The sequence below is a fragment of the Salvia splendens genome, chromosome 20, assembly GCF_004379255.2.
Source record: "Salvia splendens isolate huo1 chromosome 20, SspV2, whole genome shotgun sequence".
Lineage (NCBI taxonomy): Eukaryota > Viridiplantae > Streptophyta > Magnoliopsida > Lamiales > Lamiaceae > Salvia > Salvia splendens.
This window is the reverse complement of record NC_056051.1, coordinates 18,092,273-18,105,410: the sequence shown is the minus strand read 5'-3', so window position 1 is coordinate 18,105,410 and position 13,138 is coordinate 18,092,273. Positions and strand designations below refer to the sequence as shown.

General features: G+C 35.1%; 3 protein-coding genes across 5 annotated transcripts; 1 reads left to right on the top strand and 2 right to left on the bottom strand.

Annotated features, from left to right (window-relative positions):
• Positions 1 to 2,705: 2,705 nt before the first annotated feature.
• Positions 2,706 to 4,140, top strand: LOC121781190 (probable WRKY transcription factor 43). The gene is made up of 2 exons (XM_042178904.1): positions 2,706 to 3,442; positions 3,871 to 4,140. The coding sequence occupies exons 1-2, from the start codon at positions 3,090 to 3,092 to the stop codon at positions 4,046 to 4,048; spliced, it is 531 nt and encodes a 176-aa protein (XP_042034838.1). The 5' UTR covers positions 2,706 to 3,089; the 3' UTR covers positions 4,049 to 4,140.
• A 1,026-nt stretch (positions 4,141 to 5,166) lies between these two features.
• Positions 5,167 to 8,622, bottom strand: LOC121781149. Of its 3 annotated transcripts, none has more exons than XM_042178851.1 (6): positions 8,574 to 8,622; positions 7,283 to 7,678; positions 6,526 to 6,824; positions 6,387 to 6,434; positions 5,809 to 6,236; positions 5,167 to 5,725 (listed from the first exon to the last, which is right to left on the bottom strand). In XM_042178851.1, the coding sequence occupies exons 2-6, from the start codon at positions 7,540 to 7,542 to the stop codon at positions 5,474 to 5,476; spliced, it is 1,287 nt and encodes a 428-aa protein (XP_042034785.1). In that variant the 5' UTR covers positions 7,543 to 7,678; positions 8,574 to 8,622; the 3' UTR covers positions 5,167 to 5,473. The 3 variants fall into 3 exon arrangements, with proteins under 3 accessions (XP_042034785.1, XP_042034786.1, XP_042034784.1); XM_042178852.1 differs by having other exon boundaries at positions 8,577 to 8,604; XM_042178850.1 differs by lacking the exon at positions 8,574 to 8,622 and adding an exon at positions 8,320 to 8,562.
• Positions 8,623 to 10,706: 2,084 nt separating this feature from the next.
• LOC121781842 (protein LURP-one-related 17-like) lies at positions 10,707 to 12,078 on the bottom strand. The gene is made up of 2 exons (XM_042179543.1): positions 11,709 to 12,078; positions 10,707 to 11,126 (listed from the first exon to the last, which is right to left on the bottom strand). The coding sequence occupies exons 1-2, from the start codon at positions 11,955 to 11,957 to the stop codon at positions 10,803 to 10,805; spliced, it is 573 nt and encodes a 190-aa protein (XP_042035477.1). The 5' UTR covers positions 11,958 to 12,078; the 3' UTR covers positions 10,707 to 10,802.
• Between the last annotated feature and the right edge of the window lie 1,060 nt (positions 12,079 to 13,138).

Genomic DNA, 13,138 nt, shown 5'->3' with positions numbered 1-13,138 from the left:
ATAAATGTCATGATAGTTACAAAAGAGACACAAATAAATTATTATTGCAATCGCGTAACCATTCTTCCGAGTATTAATATTTCGTGCATCATGCGAGAGGAGTAGGGTTGGGTGATACTGCATCAGCCAAATTTTACGTATTGTGTCTACAAACTTTTACATATAGTATACTCCCTCCATTTCATAAAAATATGTGCACTTTTTATTTTCGTTTATCCCACAAAAATATGTGCAATCCATTTACGGAATACTATCCTTAATTTTTATCCATATACTTTAATTTATTTACAACTTATACCACTTGAATTCACTATTAAACACTAATAATAATAATGTGGGTCTCACTATCCACTACTATTTTAACTACTCCATCATTATTCTCTTTCTCTTACTTTAACAATTGTGCATTAATATACGTGCTGTCCCAAATGCATATATTTTTTTGAGACGGATGGAGTACAACTTAGAAGTACAAGTGTGGAGAGATTGCCACCTAAAATCCCGCACCACCCAAATTTAATATTCCGTTAGAAAAGTTTTGATAAGAAAACCCCTAGAATAGAGATATATATTACATAATGGAACATGCAATCTTGTTTATTCATTAAAAAAAGTCATTAAAGACATTTTTTAATGTACTTAAATAGGCTTATTTGTATATCTAAATATACCACCAGCGTTTCAAAAAGTGTGCGGATTGTTGGTATCCCAGCTAAAATTAGAGGTAGCAAATGAAAGTGTCTTAAAAAAAAGTAAAAGATTTAGTTAATTTATCTTTCATTTAGAAACATTTTCTTTTGTATCCTAAATTGTTGTTATATTTTAAAATTTTCCAACGCAAGTAATTGCGTCTCAATTTTTAATGGACGACCTAAATCGAAAAATATAAGCCTATTTTTTATGGAGGTGATAGTATTATTCACCCAAAATTAATGCAGTTAATTGACCATCTGCATATGTCATGAAATTTAAGCTTTGACTCGATCCTTGCAACTCATCAAACCATGAAGTGCTAAGTAGTATTAGTTAAACAACCTCAGCAGAATTTATGGCTCATAGGGGGATCATGAACCAAGTAAAAACACTTTCTAAAACATGAGAAATGATAAGCTATTGTTGATTATTCTAAAAAAACAGTTTATATACGTGCATAAGTCATACACTATCTACGATTTTAAGGATTCCTTATATTGAATGGCATGTTGCATGATGGGTGTCAGGGGTAAACGGTAAGATATGTGCATAAGGATTTTTGTGAATTTATAATATAGATATCTGTGTATATTTTATTATATCTATTATGTCCCAATTCAAATGATTGATTTTTTTTAGCTGCTATTTTGAGAATATGATAATAAATAATAAAGTGAAGAGAAAGTAAAGATTTCATCATCTACATTATACTTTATCTCCACTTTAACTATTTATTATCATTTTCCCCAAACACGTACCGAAAAGTAGTCAATCACTTGAGATGAGACGGAGGGAGTACTTTTTTTTATAAAAATAAATAAATTCAGAAACTAAAACTCATACTCCTATTATTCATTTTGATCCGTGTACAAAAATTAGTTCCCACTTCCCACCTTCTGTTTTTTGGTAAAATAAGTTAGTAGGTAGTACTACTTTTTTTTCTCTCGTTCCAAACATTTTAATTTTAAATTAGTACTATATTTTAACCACTTTTATTCTCTTTATTATTTCACCAATTTCACATTAAAATCTGAATCATCCTGGATTGACGGAGATAGTATAAATGTTAGAATAAAAACTTCAATTAAAATAGTCAAAATTATAGCTTATGGCACAACAATGACCAAATTAGTAAAGGAACTCCCAAAAAAAAGAAGTAAAAACCAATCCAAAATGCACCCTAAACGCACCCGATACGTGTGTCCAAGTTTTTTCCGTCCTATGCGAATCGCACCCGCACCCTACATTTATCCGATATTACAATATGATATGTTTAGGAGAAATACTTACAATCTCAACAAAAAACTAAAAAATTAGAAATTTCGTGTACATACACTATTAAACAGCTTAAATTACGTATATGTTGGGCATAAAACAGTTTCACAATGAGAAAGATTTTTAGTAGTATAATACTCCCTCTGTCCCTCAAGCATATGCACTCTTTCTTTTTTAGTCAGTCCCACAAGAATATGCACTTTCTAATTTTGGAAAGTCTTTTCTCTCTAATGAGGTGGGACTCATTCTCCACTAACAATACTTTATTTACTTTTTCTCTCTACCCCTCTCTTACTTCACCAATTTTACATTAAAACTCGTGCCGATCCCAAAGTGCATATTCTTTGGGGACGGAGGGAGTATTACACTACAAACTTGTTGCATGTACATAAGCATAATTTATAGAAATGGTCAAGCTAAGGGTCTATGTGTGTTTGGGAAAATTTACTTGTGTTTGTATGTACTTTATAGAGGGGTGTATGTGTGTTTGTGAATATTAATGTGTGTTTGTGTATATTTTATAGAGGGGTGTGTATATATATATATATATATATATATATATATATATATATATATATATATATATTGTTGACAAAGTCATAAATATGGTTATGCCGCTAAGAAGTTTTAGATCCATCAATTTCCGAACAACCCTAACAACAAAATATATCTGCATTTTGATCTTAACTCTAGGGTAGTTGCCTAACAACACTCTAATTAATCCATTTGTACTTTTCTAACACCCTTTTTTGACCCTAATTATTCCTACATTACTTGTGACACTTTTAACATTATATCCATTTCGACACGTCTACTTTGAGTAGGTTGAACAGATCATATTTTAGTTAGGTGAATTATGGTTGGCTTTCTCAAATATTACAAGCCAAATTAACAAGCCCTCTTCCCCGCACTTAGAATCATGATTCATTCCCCCCCTTCTTTCCTTGTTAATTCGTTCCAAATTAACAAGCCCTCTCCCCAAGCCAAATATGGTTGGATATAATCTCTTTATCCAAATAATATTTTCCCACCTAACCCTCTATAAATATAATGTGGGATCCATTAATCTAGCTTCAATATTTTCAAGAAAATTTTTTCCTTTAGCCTCATATTAAGTTTGCATGGAAGGCGGAAACTTCCCCTACTACTTTAACTCGTCGCCAGCGTTCCCGTTGAGTGGTTCGTCCACGAATGTTCTAGAACAATCTATGCAAAACCCTAATTTTGCATCTTCTGATCAGATGGATTTGGCTAGCCTTTTGTCATCCGGGTCGATCGAACAGAACCCCAGCTCGTCGGCTTCGAGGGAAGTAGATCAAAGCGGTATCAGAAGTAAATCGAAGTTCGGGAAGAAGAAGAAGAGCATTCCGCAGAGAGTGGCGTTTCATACAAGAAGTGAAGAAGACATTCTTGATGATGGCTTCAAATGGAGAAAATATGGGCAGAAATCTGTCAAGAATAGCATTCATCCAAGGTAAATTTTGTTTTTTATTTTATTTATTTCAATGTACTTACAATAAATTGATTTTTTTTGTTGCGTTAGTCAAAAAACTGGTTATCAACTAAAGGAAGGTGAACGGCAATAAATTAAAAAAGTTTTATAATTGTAAAAATTATATGCATGGAAAGTAGATGAAACAATACAACGAAACTAGGATATATACATATAGCTATTTAATTCAACTTAAACACACTACAACAAATTTTTTTTTATAAGGAGGCAAAATTAGGGACGCAATCACTTGAGCTGAGAAATTTTTCATAATAGATAAATTTTAAGACGCATAAATAAGCGTTGTTAAATTAGAGACGCATGAAATTATGCATGCTTATATACCTAGCTATTCAGTTCAATATGATTATTTGATGGTTGACAATTTGTATGTGTATATGATGGGGAAGGAGCTACTACCGGTGCACGCATCATACGTGCAACGTGAAGAAACAGATACAGAGGCTTTCGAAAGACAACAGCGTGGTGGTGACGACGTACGAAGGAATTCACAACCATCCGTGTGAAAAGCTAATGGAAACGTTGAGTCCTCTGCTCAAACAGCTTCAGTTCCTCTCAACATTCTAAATAACACACAAATGTATAGAAATCATTGACCGGATGTAACATACTGCACCTGACTTTATGTATCTATCTTACTTCCTTTCAACTTCAGAATATATTCACTTCTGATTACTTACAAATATATTCACTTGCATGATCTCAAATAGTTAGATTAGGGTCTGTTTAAACTTTGTATTATGTTTTTCATCATGTTATGGTTTGCAAAATCTCAAGCATCAATTGAACCAATCTTGTTCTTAAACGACCAAAAATTGGTTACAAATTTGATAGTGTCTTTGTTGTTACTATCTATAAGTAAACAATTTCAGAACATACAAAAATAAATCAAAGTTGAGGCTGAAAATTAATATTCGGTGAAATTTTTAAACCGGCTGCCACTAATTTAGCATGTAATTCGTCGGAAAAGGGAAAGATGGGATAGTTGCGAAAATCTGAAACTTCTTGATTTATTTTTCAGGTTTGAAAAGTGTGAAATGAACTAGAATTTACCATATGTTATTATTTATTTTACAATTTGCCTTTAAAATAATGTAGGATATAGTAATTTATATAAATAATTCTTAAAAAATAATTAAATGAAAAATCAATGTCAAATTTTGATTGATTTTTTAACATACTAAACAAATAAATTAGAACTAGATTACAATTTCATATCGATTTCACATAGTATGATTTTATCAAATAAATGATCTGAAATTGAATTAGAATACAATTCTTTTCATTTAATTTTATAAAATTCCAATTCTATGAAACCAAATGGACCTTTAATGTACTAGTTGTTTGTCGACATCAACTTTGCGATGATTTCAATATTCGTAGATTAATTCAATAGTTGATTCACATAGTTCGAATATTAATTAGCAAAAGTCAATAGTTCTTGATAGATTTAGAAAAATAGTGAAAAGTGTGGAATCAATGTAATTATTTAGCTTAATTATCATATTTAACCATGCTTATAATTCGTTTATATAACCTATACCCCAAGTGGGTAGAATTTTTTTTTTCCATTTGCGATTGAGACTAAAAATTATTTTAATTTTCAACCTCGAATATGTTTTATTCAACCTGGTGAATATATATGTAATAACATGCAAAAATATTTAAAGTCGAACAAATTATCGAACACAAGTTGAATCTAGGATTTGAAGCCATCAAATGAAACAACAAAAACTGGAATCCAGCAGTGATTTGATGACTACAAAACAGCCAAGATAAAACTGCAGATACAAAAATACATTGCAGCATTTTGCTGCCTTTCCTAAACTAAACTAACAACTTGGCTCAAAGAACCCAATGAATAAGAAAACAAGGCTATAATTAATGAAAGAAGCCTCATTAGGCCATTTGAAGCGCGCCTGCATCGTAAAGAACAAGCCTTCCGGGGCAGAGTAGACACAATCGAGCCTCTAATAACTGTGCTGTTGCTCGTTAGCTGCAAGGTTCACCGGGCCAATGGCGACTCCAATTCCCAGAAGCAGCTTTTCGCTCTCCCCGCTTCCTCTTATTCTTGGGGAAGTATATCTGCGAGGTTAGACACGACTTCAACGTGTTTGCCTCCACATCACCCAAAATGGAGGCCTTGTTATTGCTCTCTTCCTCCGCGTCTTGAGCCTTGTCAGCGAATTGGTTGGCGCCCTCTACTTCAGCGGCCTCGTGTTGTATGAGGATGTTGTCCACAATCTGAAAATGAGACCAAACTATGCTCGATAAACGAATGATATCAAGGGGCAGGTACGATGGTGGAAGATTGCGTTTTGTCTTACCTTTTCTGATGAGTCTCCGATTTGGTTTTGATGCTGCGTGACATCTACTGAGTACAGAAGGCCAACACTGCTTTCGATGATGTCAGGAATCGAGAAAGGCTCTCCAAAACTAGAAACTTCTTCACAGTCGAGTAAATCAAAATCCTCGATATCATAGTCCCCTATGTAAGGAGATGATGCATAGAGGCCTGTATCTCCGTTGCAAGCAGAGAACGTAGGGCTATGTATGCCACCTCCCATGAGCTGGCTCAAATCCTCCGAGGAAGAAAACCTGCTAGCGTTGTTTATCAAAACTACATCAAGTTGATTCCTCAACTTCTGAACACGAGAATGCACGAGCTCAATTTTCCTGAGGATATGATGTAGAAGATCATCGTTTTCTTCACGAAATGAATGATCACCGTTAAGGCCAAACTCATCATGGTTGTCTGCATATAGAAACCAAGAGCAGAAACTAAGAAAATACACAAGCATAGAAAGTAAATGCAATCAGACATAACCTCAATAGCCAGATGCAGGTATATATTAAGAAAACAGATATTATTAGCTCGTTTGGGACTCGATCAATGCTGAATTACCATTATTCTCCCATGTAGGAACTCCATCCAGATCAGGTCTCTTATTTTCTGCAGTAAGACCAACGGATGAATGGCTTAGTTGTAGTGTTAAATAAGAATAGCAAGTGTGGATAACATAGCAGAAGAAAGAAGATCGAACCTCGGTCAGAGAAAATGATATGATTTGCCATGTATGATGCAATATCACTTGTATTCTCCACTCTTCTTCTTTTCCTCCTCTTCATAGGCCTATTTCTATGACCTTGAATTGAAATTGGCAGAGAGTTCGATCCCAACTGCTCCACTGTTGTTTTATCTTGCGCCATATGATTCATGCTGCCCTGTCTGGCATATTTCGATGCTTGTGACTCTAATTGCTTAATCCTCAACTCTGTCCATTTGCATCGCCACATTAGAGGATGTATGAAGTTTCTCCAGTGAGCAGTCAATTTTTTCTTCCTGAGAAACTAAAAAGTTAGTTGAAGAGATAAGGTCACTATCACTGCTCACAAACTTGTTCTTGCAATGCACACAAGTCAAAATCTAAACGCGATCACCACACTCACCGTAGCAGGAAATTAACAATACTAAGATCATAACATGATTCACATTATAAAGTGCATAAAAAGCAAGGTACAACAGCTTTTCGACTAATGCAGTAAACATCTTTTTCTACATAATTGAGACTGTCATATGCTTAGTTAGACATAGGCATTTACCAGAACACAAATAAAACAAGCTAAATCTGCTCAACTGCCACGGTTATTTTTTATTCCATATCAGAAGAAGAAGAAGAAGATAAATGCGTGCGATTACAATAAAAGGTCATACTGAATGATATCTAAAGGCAATCTGAAATGTCAACACAGAATACAATTAGGAGCATGAAGGGAAATGTGCAAGTGAACAAACCAAACCTTATTGGGAAGACGCTGCCAAATTCATCAAATGTAGGATCCAAGCCAATGTCAGGAATGAAGTGTGATTCGACTTCAGCATCGCTAAAACTAGAAGCATTTTCATTTCCAGAAAATGTGTCAGCAAATGAGCTTGAATTTTCAGTGGCATCAGGGTCCTCTTTCGCCTCCACCTTGAGGTCCCTGCTTCGTGAAACTTCAAGTATGTCAACTGAAACACTGTCTGCAGCTTTCAGAGATTCGTAACCCTCAACCATCATTTTCTGCACTAGATTGATGCTCCTATACTTGAGCAGTTCAGGCCATTCTCATCAAGCTCTTCAATTGGTGTCTGAACTTTTTGAACATTGTCACAAAATCAGCTCCTTCAAAGTTCATCTCCATGGATTGTTTAAACTGACAACGAAAATCATGAAGACAATAGTTCAGTCGCAACATGAATTTATTTTATACGTGCAGAAGTTGTAGAGCATCCCAGGTGTTCTCAAGGGAGAATCAGGCTCAGCGACATTCAGACAATTTGAAAAACACAAGTAGGAACAGAGAAATCACCATCATGATCCATGACATTTTAATGAATTGTACTCATTTTCAACCTAGAAGTCTAAGAACAAATAAAGGAAATACAATATGACCTATAATACTACTTACCTTATTACCTATACTAATCACACAATACCTATAGCCATGAGTACAGCACACATCAAACCAAAAAATCAAAAGATTTTAGCAAATTGAAAGGTTAATCACCAATTCAAACAATCCACAATCCCATCTAATTATAAACATCTGAATTACTAAAACCAAACCATAGACTCAGCTAATTATCAAGTTTCAGCTCAGCAAAACTACACAAATTATACGGTAAAAACAAGCAAACTCTAAAGACACCCAAATTATCATCCAAAAACCTTCCTACTTCCTACTTCAAGAAACACAATTACACAATATTAATCAAACAATTAAACAAGAAAAAAATGATTTCTTGCTAATCATAAGAAAACAGTAAACAAAACTTAAAAAAAAGTTTACTAAACTGAATCGAAGAGACCAATTACAAGCTGAAGAAGTAACACGATGGCATAACCAGACATCCCAAATTTGAAATTCCCATCCAAAACCTTACAAAATCATAACTGAACACGGAAAAAAAAGATAAACGGTGTTGCTCTGACATAAGGAAACAATAGAAACTAAAAAGAAGTTACATTTAGTGATGAAAGAAGAGCAAAGAGAGGTAGAAGAATAGCATATAATCATGCATGAAAAGGGTGAAGAGATGAAAATGTACCACCACAGCAAAGAATGGAGGTTGGCGGCGAATGTTTTTGAGTGTGCAGGCCAACAACTTTACGCTTTTGTGATTTCATAGTGCGAGTTTATATAGTTTTTCATTTATTATTTTTATTTTATTTTATGGTATGATTGTGAGGCTATGACCTAAGTATAGATGCATTTCCGCTTTCTCTACTTCCGCCAAAGAGTCGCAGTTGCGCTTTTACCCTACTCAATTATTAATTTTGTCTGTTATTTTTTTGAATTTTTTCCTTAAAAGAACCAATTACACAACGGAGATGATGAGGTGGAATGAAAAATTTAAATAAAATTATGGCCTCCCCAAATTGGATTTTCTAGCTTTACCAAAATTTAAGACCTAGATGGATATGGCCGAGGAGAAATCATGAATTTAATATTAGGGCAATAATTTTGCGATATTTTTCGACGTAGGCATTGCCAAAGACAATTGCAGCATTAACAGAAGGATTTGTACGAGACTGATAAGTAGTGATAGAAAATGAATTAGAGAATTAGTGATAAAAAAATATAGATAGATACTAATGATTGTCGAGAGTAGTGAAAGGCTAGAATCGAAAGAACCGACGATATCGAAAAATAGAAATGGAAAATAAGAATGGAGATAGTAAAACAATCATTTAAATGAAATAAAATTAAGAATGTCGCAATGAGGTTCGAACTCATGACCTAGCACATCGGGCTTCCTCAAAGTACCAACTTCTACACATTTATTGTTTTTAATTGCAACAAAATATATAATACTCCATCCATCCCACTAATTGGAACATTTGTTATTCGAAACATGATTGCATGCAATGTTAGTTTTGTGAGTTAATGTAATAGAGAATAAAGTAAGAGAGAGAAAAAAAAGTGTTTCTACTAGCTATAATTTTAGGATTCAATATTACTAATATTTAAAATTTTATATTAATAATGATTAAATTTACTAGTTCTTCCATTTATGAAAAATAGAAAACTCTTTTCTTTTTGGTCTATTTTATAAAAATAAAAGCTTTTTATTTTAAAAAATAGACCTCATAATCCAGTAACACTAATTCTATTACTTTTTCTTTTCCTCTTTTTTTACCTTACCCATTTTTCCTCTTACTCTCTTTTACTATACAAATTTTATATTAAAACACATCCCGTTTCCAAAAATTTTATTTTTAGGAAATGGAAAGATTTAGGTGAACAAAATTAGAATCAACATTTTGAAACTGATCACTTTTAAATCAATTTATATTGTCGGTTAGAATTCAGCATTTTGAAATACTGTGGTTATAGATTCTGGTATCTTCCGACAAAACACATGTACGCCTACAACATGTATATATTTATCGATTTCTATGTTAGATTTAATAAACGACAAAACCTGCAGTAATAACGTAAGTCAAGCGAAGTCGGCAGGATCAACTACAATAATTGTTCAATGTTACAATGTATATACTTCTTCAGCAAATGAGGTCTAGTGCCAAATCATGTGCAGGTGTTAGGCTTGCTTACATTAAAGTTAAACTGCAATTAAGGATGTACTGATCAACTATAATACACCAACATTCTATACAATACTCTACACAGATGTTTGGTTACTCGAGATTAATTTTGTAATAGAAGGCGCTATTCGATTTACATGATTATATCTCGTGATTAAATATGTAATACTACTTCCTCCGTCTCCAAAGAGTATGATCTATTTCTTTTTTCGTCCGTCCCTAAAAAGTATGAACTTTCTAATTTTAAAAAATTCAAGCAACATTCAACCCCTGCACATCATTTAATTTACAACTTATACCATTACTATTAACACTTATACCATTATAATAATATGGACCTAACTCTCCACTAACATTATTTCCACTACCCTCTCTCTTACTTTTCCCCTTATTTATTAATACTCGTGCTGAACCCAAATTTCATACTCTTTTGGGACGGAGGTAGTATTATTTTTGGTTTATAAGATTAAATTTAACTACTCAATCCTAAATGAATATTCATGTGATAATTAATTATTGATGAATTATCATATTATAATTAATTATAGCAACTGAACGGCATTGTCAAAAGACAAGACTAATCTTATGTGGCTTTGTCCCGAAACTAAACTATACTGAATCGAATCCACCCAACCCAACAAGAAGTATTTAGGATTATCATTGAGTTTGCACAAGAGCACTATTTAGGAGTACATCTGGTCAAGTAATAAAACAATAGCCATGGCAAATCTTCAATGGAAACCAGCCTTAATGATTAAATGAAACACCTCTAAACCAAAAGATACACCTTTTGGCATGGCTTCTTTCTTCTTAATCTCTGCAACAACCCTCCTCGATTCATCCATAATCTTACACGATCGATGCGTAAAGGATCCTTCCACCACATACATGCATCTATTTTCCGACATCCCACAGTAAACATAGGCTACCACATCATCCACTTTTGTTTGCCTCAGCCTCATGTTATTTTTCCTCACACAAAACATAGGCTTCTGCAACGATTTCATCTCAAATTCTCCTTCGTAGACAAGCCAGTAATCCAACAGCCTTAGCTTCTGCAGATTTTCAAAATCAAACAAATTACAACTTAATTAAATATAGAATTACTCCCTCTGTACTCATTAATTGTCCATTTTGTCATTTTTGAATGTTCCTGTTAATTATCTACTTTAACTTTTTATCATAAATGATAAGTAAACTTTACGTTTCACTAACTCATTCCACTCATATTTTATTATTCCATAAAACTAGTACCCCCTCCATTCCACAATAGGAGTCACATTTGATGTGGGCACGGTTTTAAAAAATATAAAGAATAGTGAGTTGAAAAAGTTAGTGGAATATTAAGTCCATTTTTTTTATATTGGTTTCATAATAGAATAAGAGTGAAGTGAGTTAGTGGAATGTGAGACCTACTTCTATTTATGGTAAAAGTGAAATGTGACTCCTATAGTGAGACGGACTGAAATGGAATAACGTGACTATTATTAAGAGACGGAAGGAGTAATATATAAAAGTGACTCATATTCCACTAATTTTTAATCTACTTTTCTTTACATTTCTTAAAACTCATATCGAAATCAAAGCAGACAAATTCGGGTACTATTTTTTATATGTAACAAGATAAAGATTAATACCTTGCGACGGCAGATAGTGAAAATGGGATTGCCGGAGCCATCCATGAGGATGGTTTGATCGGGTCGGCCGGTGTAGTTGTCGACCCGATAGGCCAAACCGCCGTCGGAGCGGATGACGGTGAAGCCGCTGCAGCTGTAAACGAGCGATTTTGTCCAAACTGTTAGAGAAGTGGATGCTTCACCGTCGTCTCCACTCTCATCGTGATAGTGGTGGACTGTTCTTGATTTGGATTTCGATAAGAACATCATCTTTTTTTGTTATCTGTGTCTCTATGTGATTGTGTGGAAGTGAGACAGCGAGTTTGATTTTTATGTCTATATGTATAAGGCTAGAAAATGAAAAGATACATTTATGCTTTCTACTCTTTAAGGGCCAACACCTTTTGACGTGTGCACCCTTGGAATTCTCTCATTAAGAGCATCCACAGTGGTTATAGCCCAACAATAGCCCAGTCATAGCCTAGCTACAAACTCCTCCTGCCACATCATCAATACTAAAAATCCTCCTGCCACATCAGAAATAGCTCAGCCATAGCCTAGCCATATCATAAATAGCCCAGCCACATCAATAGTCACATCACTAATAACACAATATACGGAATTTAATTTACGAAACATATACGGGAAACATTAATAATACTATTTTAATTTTTAAAAAAAAGTACAATAAATTAAAAAAAGTACAAAAATTTTAAAAAAGTACATTAATAAAAAAAAATTACATTCAAAATCGAAAAAGTACATTACTTAAAAAAAAATACTCGCCGGCTCCCTCGCCTCCGTCGTCGCCGTCGCCACCGCCACCGCCGCCTCCGTCGCCACCGCCACCGCCGCCTCCGTCGCCACTGTCACCGCCGCCTCCGCTGCCACCGCCGCTGCCGCCTCCACGCAGATCGTCATTCATGCTCTCGAGCAATGTGAAGAGAAATCTCTTCTCCTGGGGGTCCGTCGCCGCTCGCCATTCGGCTAACGTCTTCACCATCATCTGGCGCGTTTGTTGACGCGTGAAGTACTTGAGATCCTCTGTAGACTGGCGGTCAAAGGGGGATGCCGACTGGACCTCCTGGGAACCCCCGGCGACCCCCCTCGCCTCCCGTTGCGCCCGCTTTTGCCCAGCGGGGCGAGGTCGGCGGCCAAACGAACGAGGGTTGGGGAGCACCTGGTCCGTCTCGGGGAGGTCGTGGGAACTATCGCTGCTGCCGCTGTAATCCCCGGTATAGTTCAATCGTTGATTCTTCGGCCAGCCAGCGTCGACACCTACTCGGAATTTCTCGGAGTCGTTCAGCACAAGATAGCAGTTCCAGTAGGTGAAGTCCTTATACAACCCGGGCTGGGGGAAGGCTTTCTCCGCTATCCTCCTGCAGTCGTCCTCCGTTTGGCCACTACTCTGTATGCGGAGGGCGTTGGCATACAAACCCGAAAATCGGGAG

Bases quoted from the DNA above. Each gene is read 5' to 3' on its own strand.
- LOC121781842 (XM_042179543.1), bottom strand. From the start codon at position 11,957: ATGATGTTCTTATCGAAATCCAAATCAAGAACAGTCCACCACTATCAC. The intron at 11,127-11,708 runs GTATTAATCTTT...GAAAATCTGCAG, and splicing joins TCACTATCTGCCGTCGCAAG to AAGCTAAGGCTGTTGGATTA.
- LOC121781149 (XM_042178851.1), bottom strand. From the start codon at position 7,542: ATGATGGTTGAGGGTTACGAATCTCTGAAAGCTGCAGACAGTGTTTCA. The intron at 6,825-7,282 runs GTTTGGTTTGTT...TTAGTTTCTCAG, and splicing joins GGCAGCGTCTTCCCAATAAG to GAAGAAAAAATTGACTGCTC. The intron at 5,726-5,808 runs GTAAGACAAAAC...TCTCATTTTCAG, and splicing joins TCGGAGACTCATCAGAAAAG to ATTGTGGACAACATCCTCAT.
- LOC121781190 (XM_042178904.1), top strand. From the start codon at position 3,090: ATGGAAGGCGGAAACTTCCCCTACTACTTTAACTCGTCGCCAGCGTTC. The intron at 3,443-3,870 runs GTAAATTTTGTT...ATGATGGGGAAG, and splicing joins AAGAATAGCATTCATCCAAG to GAGCTACTACCGGTGCACGC.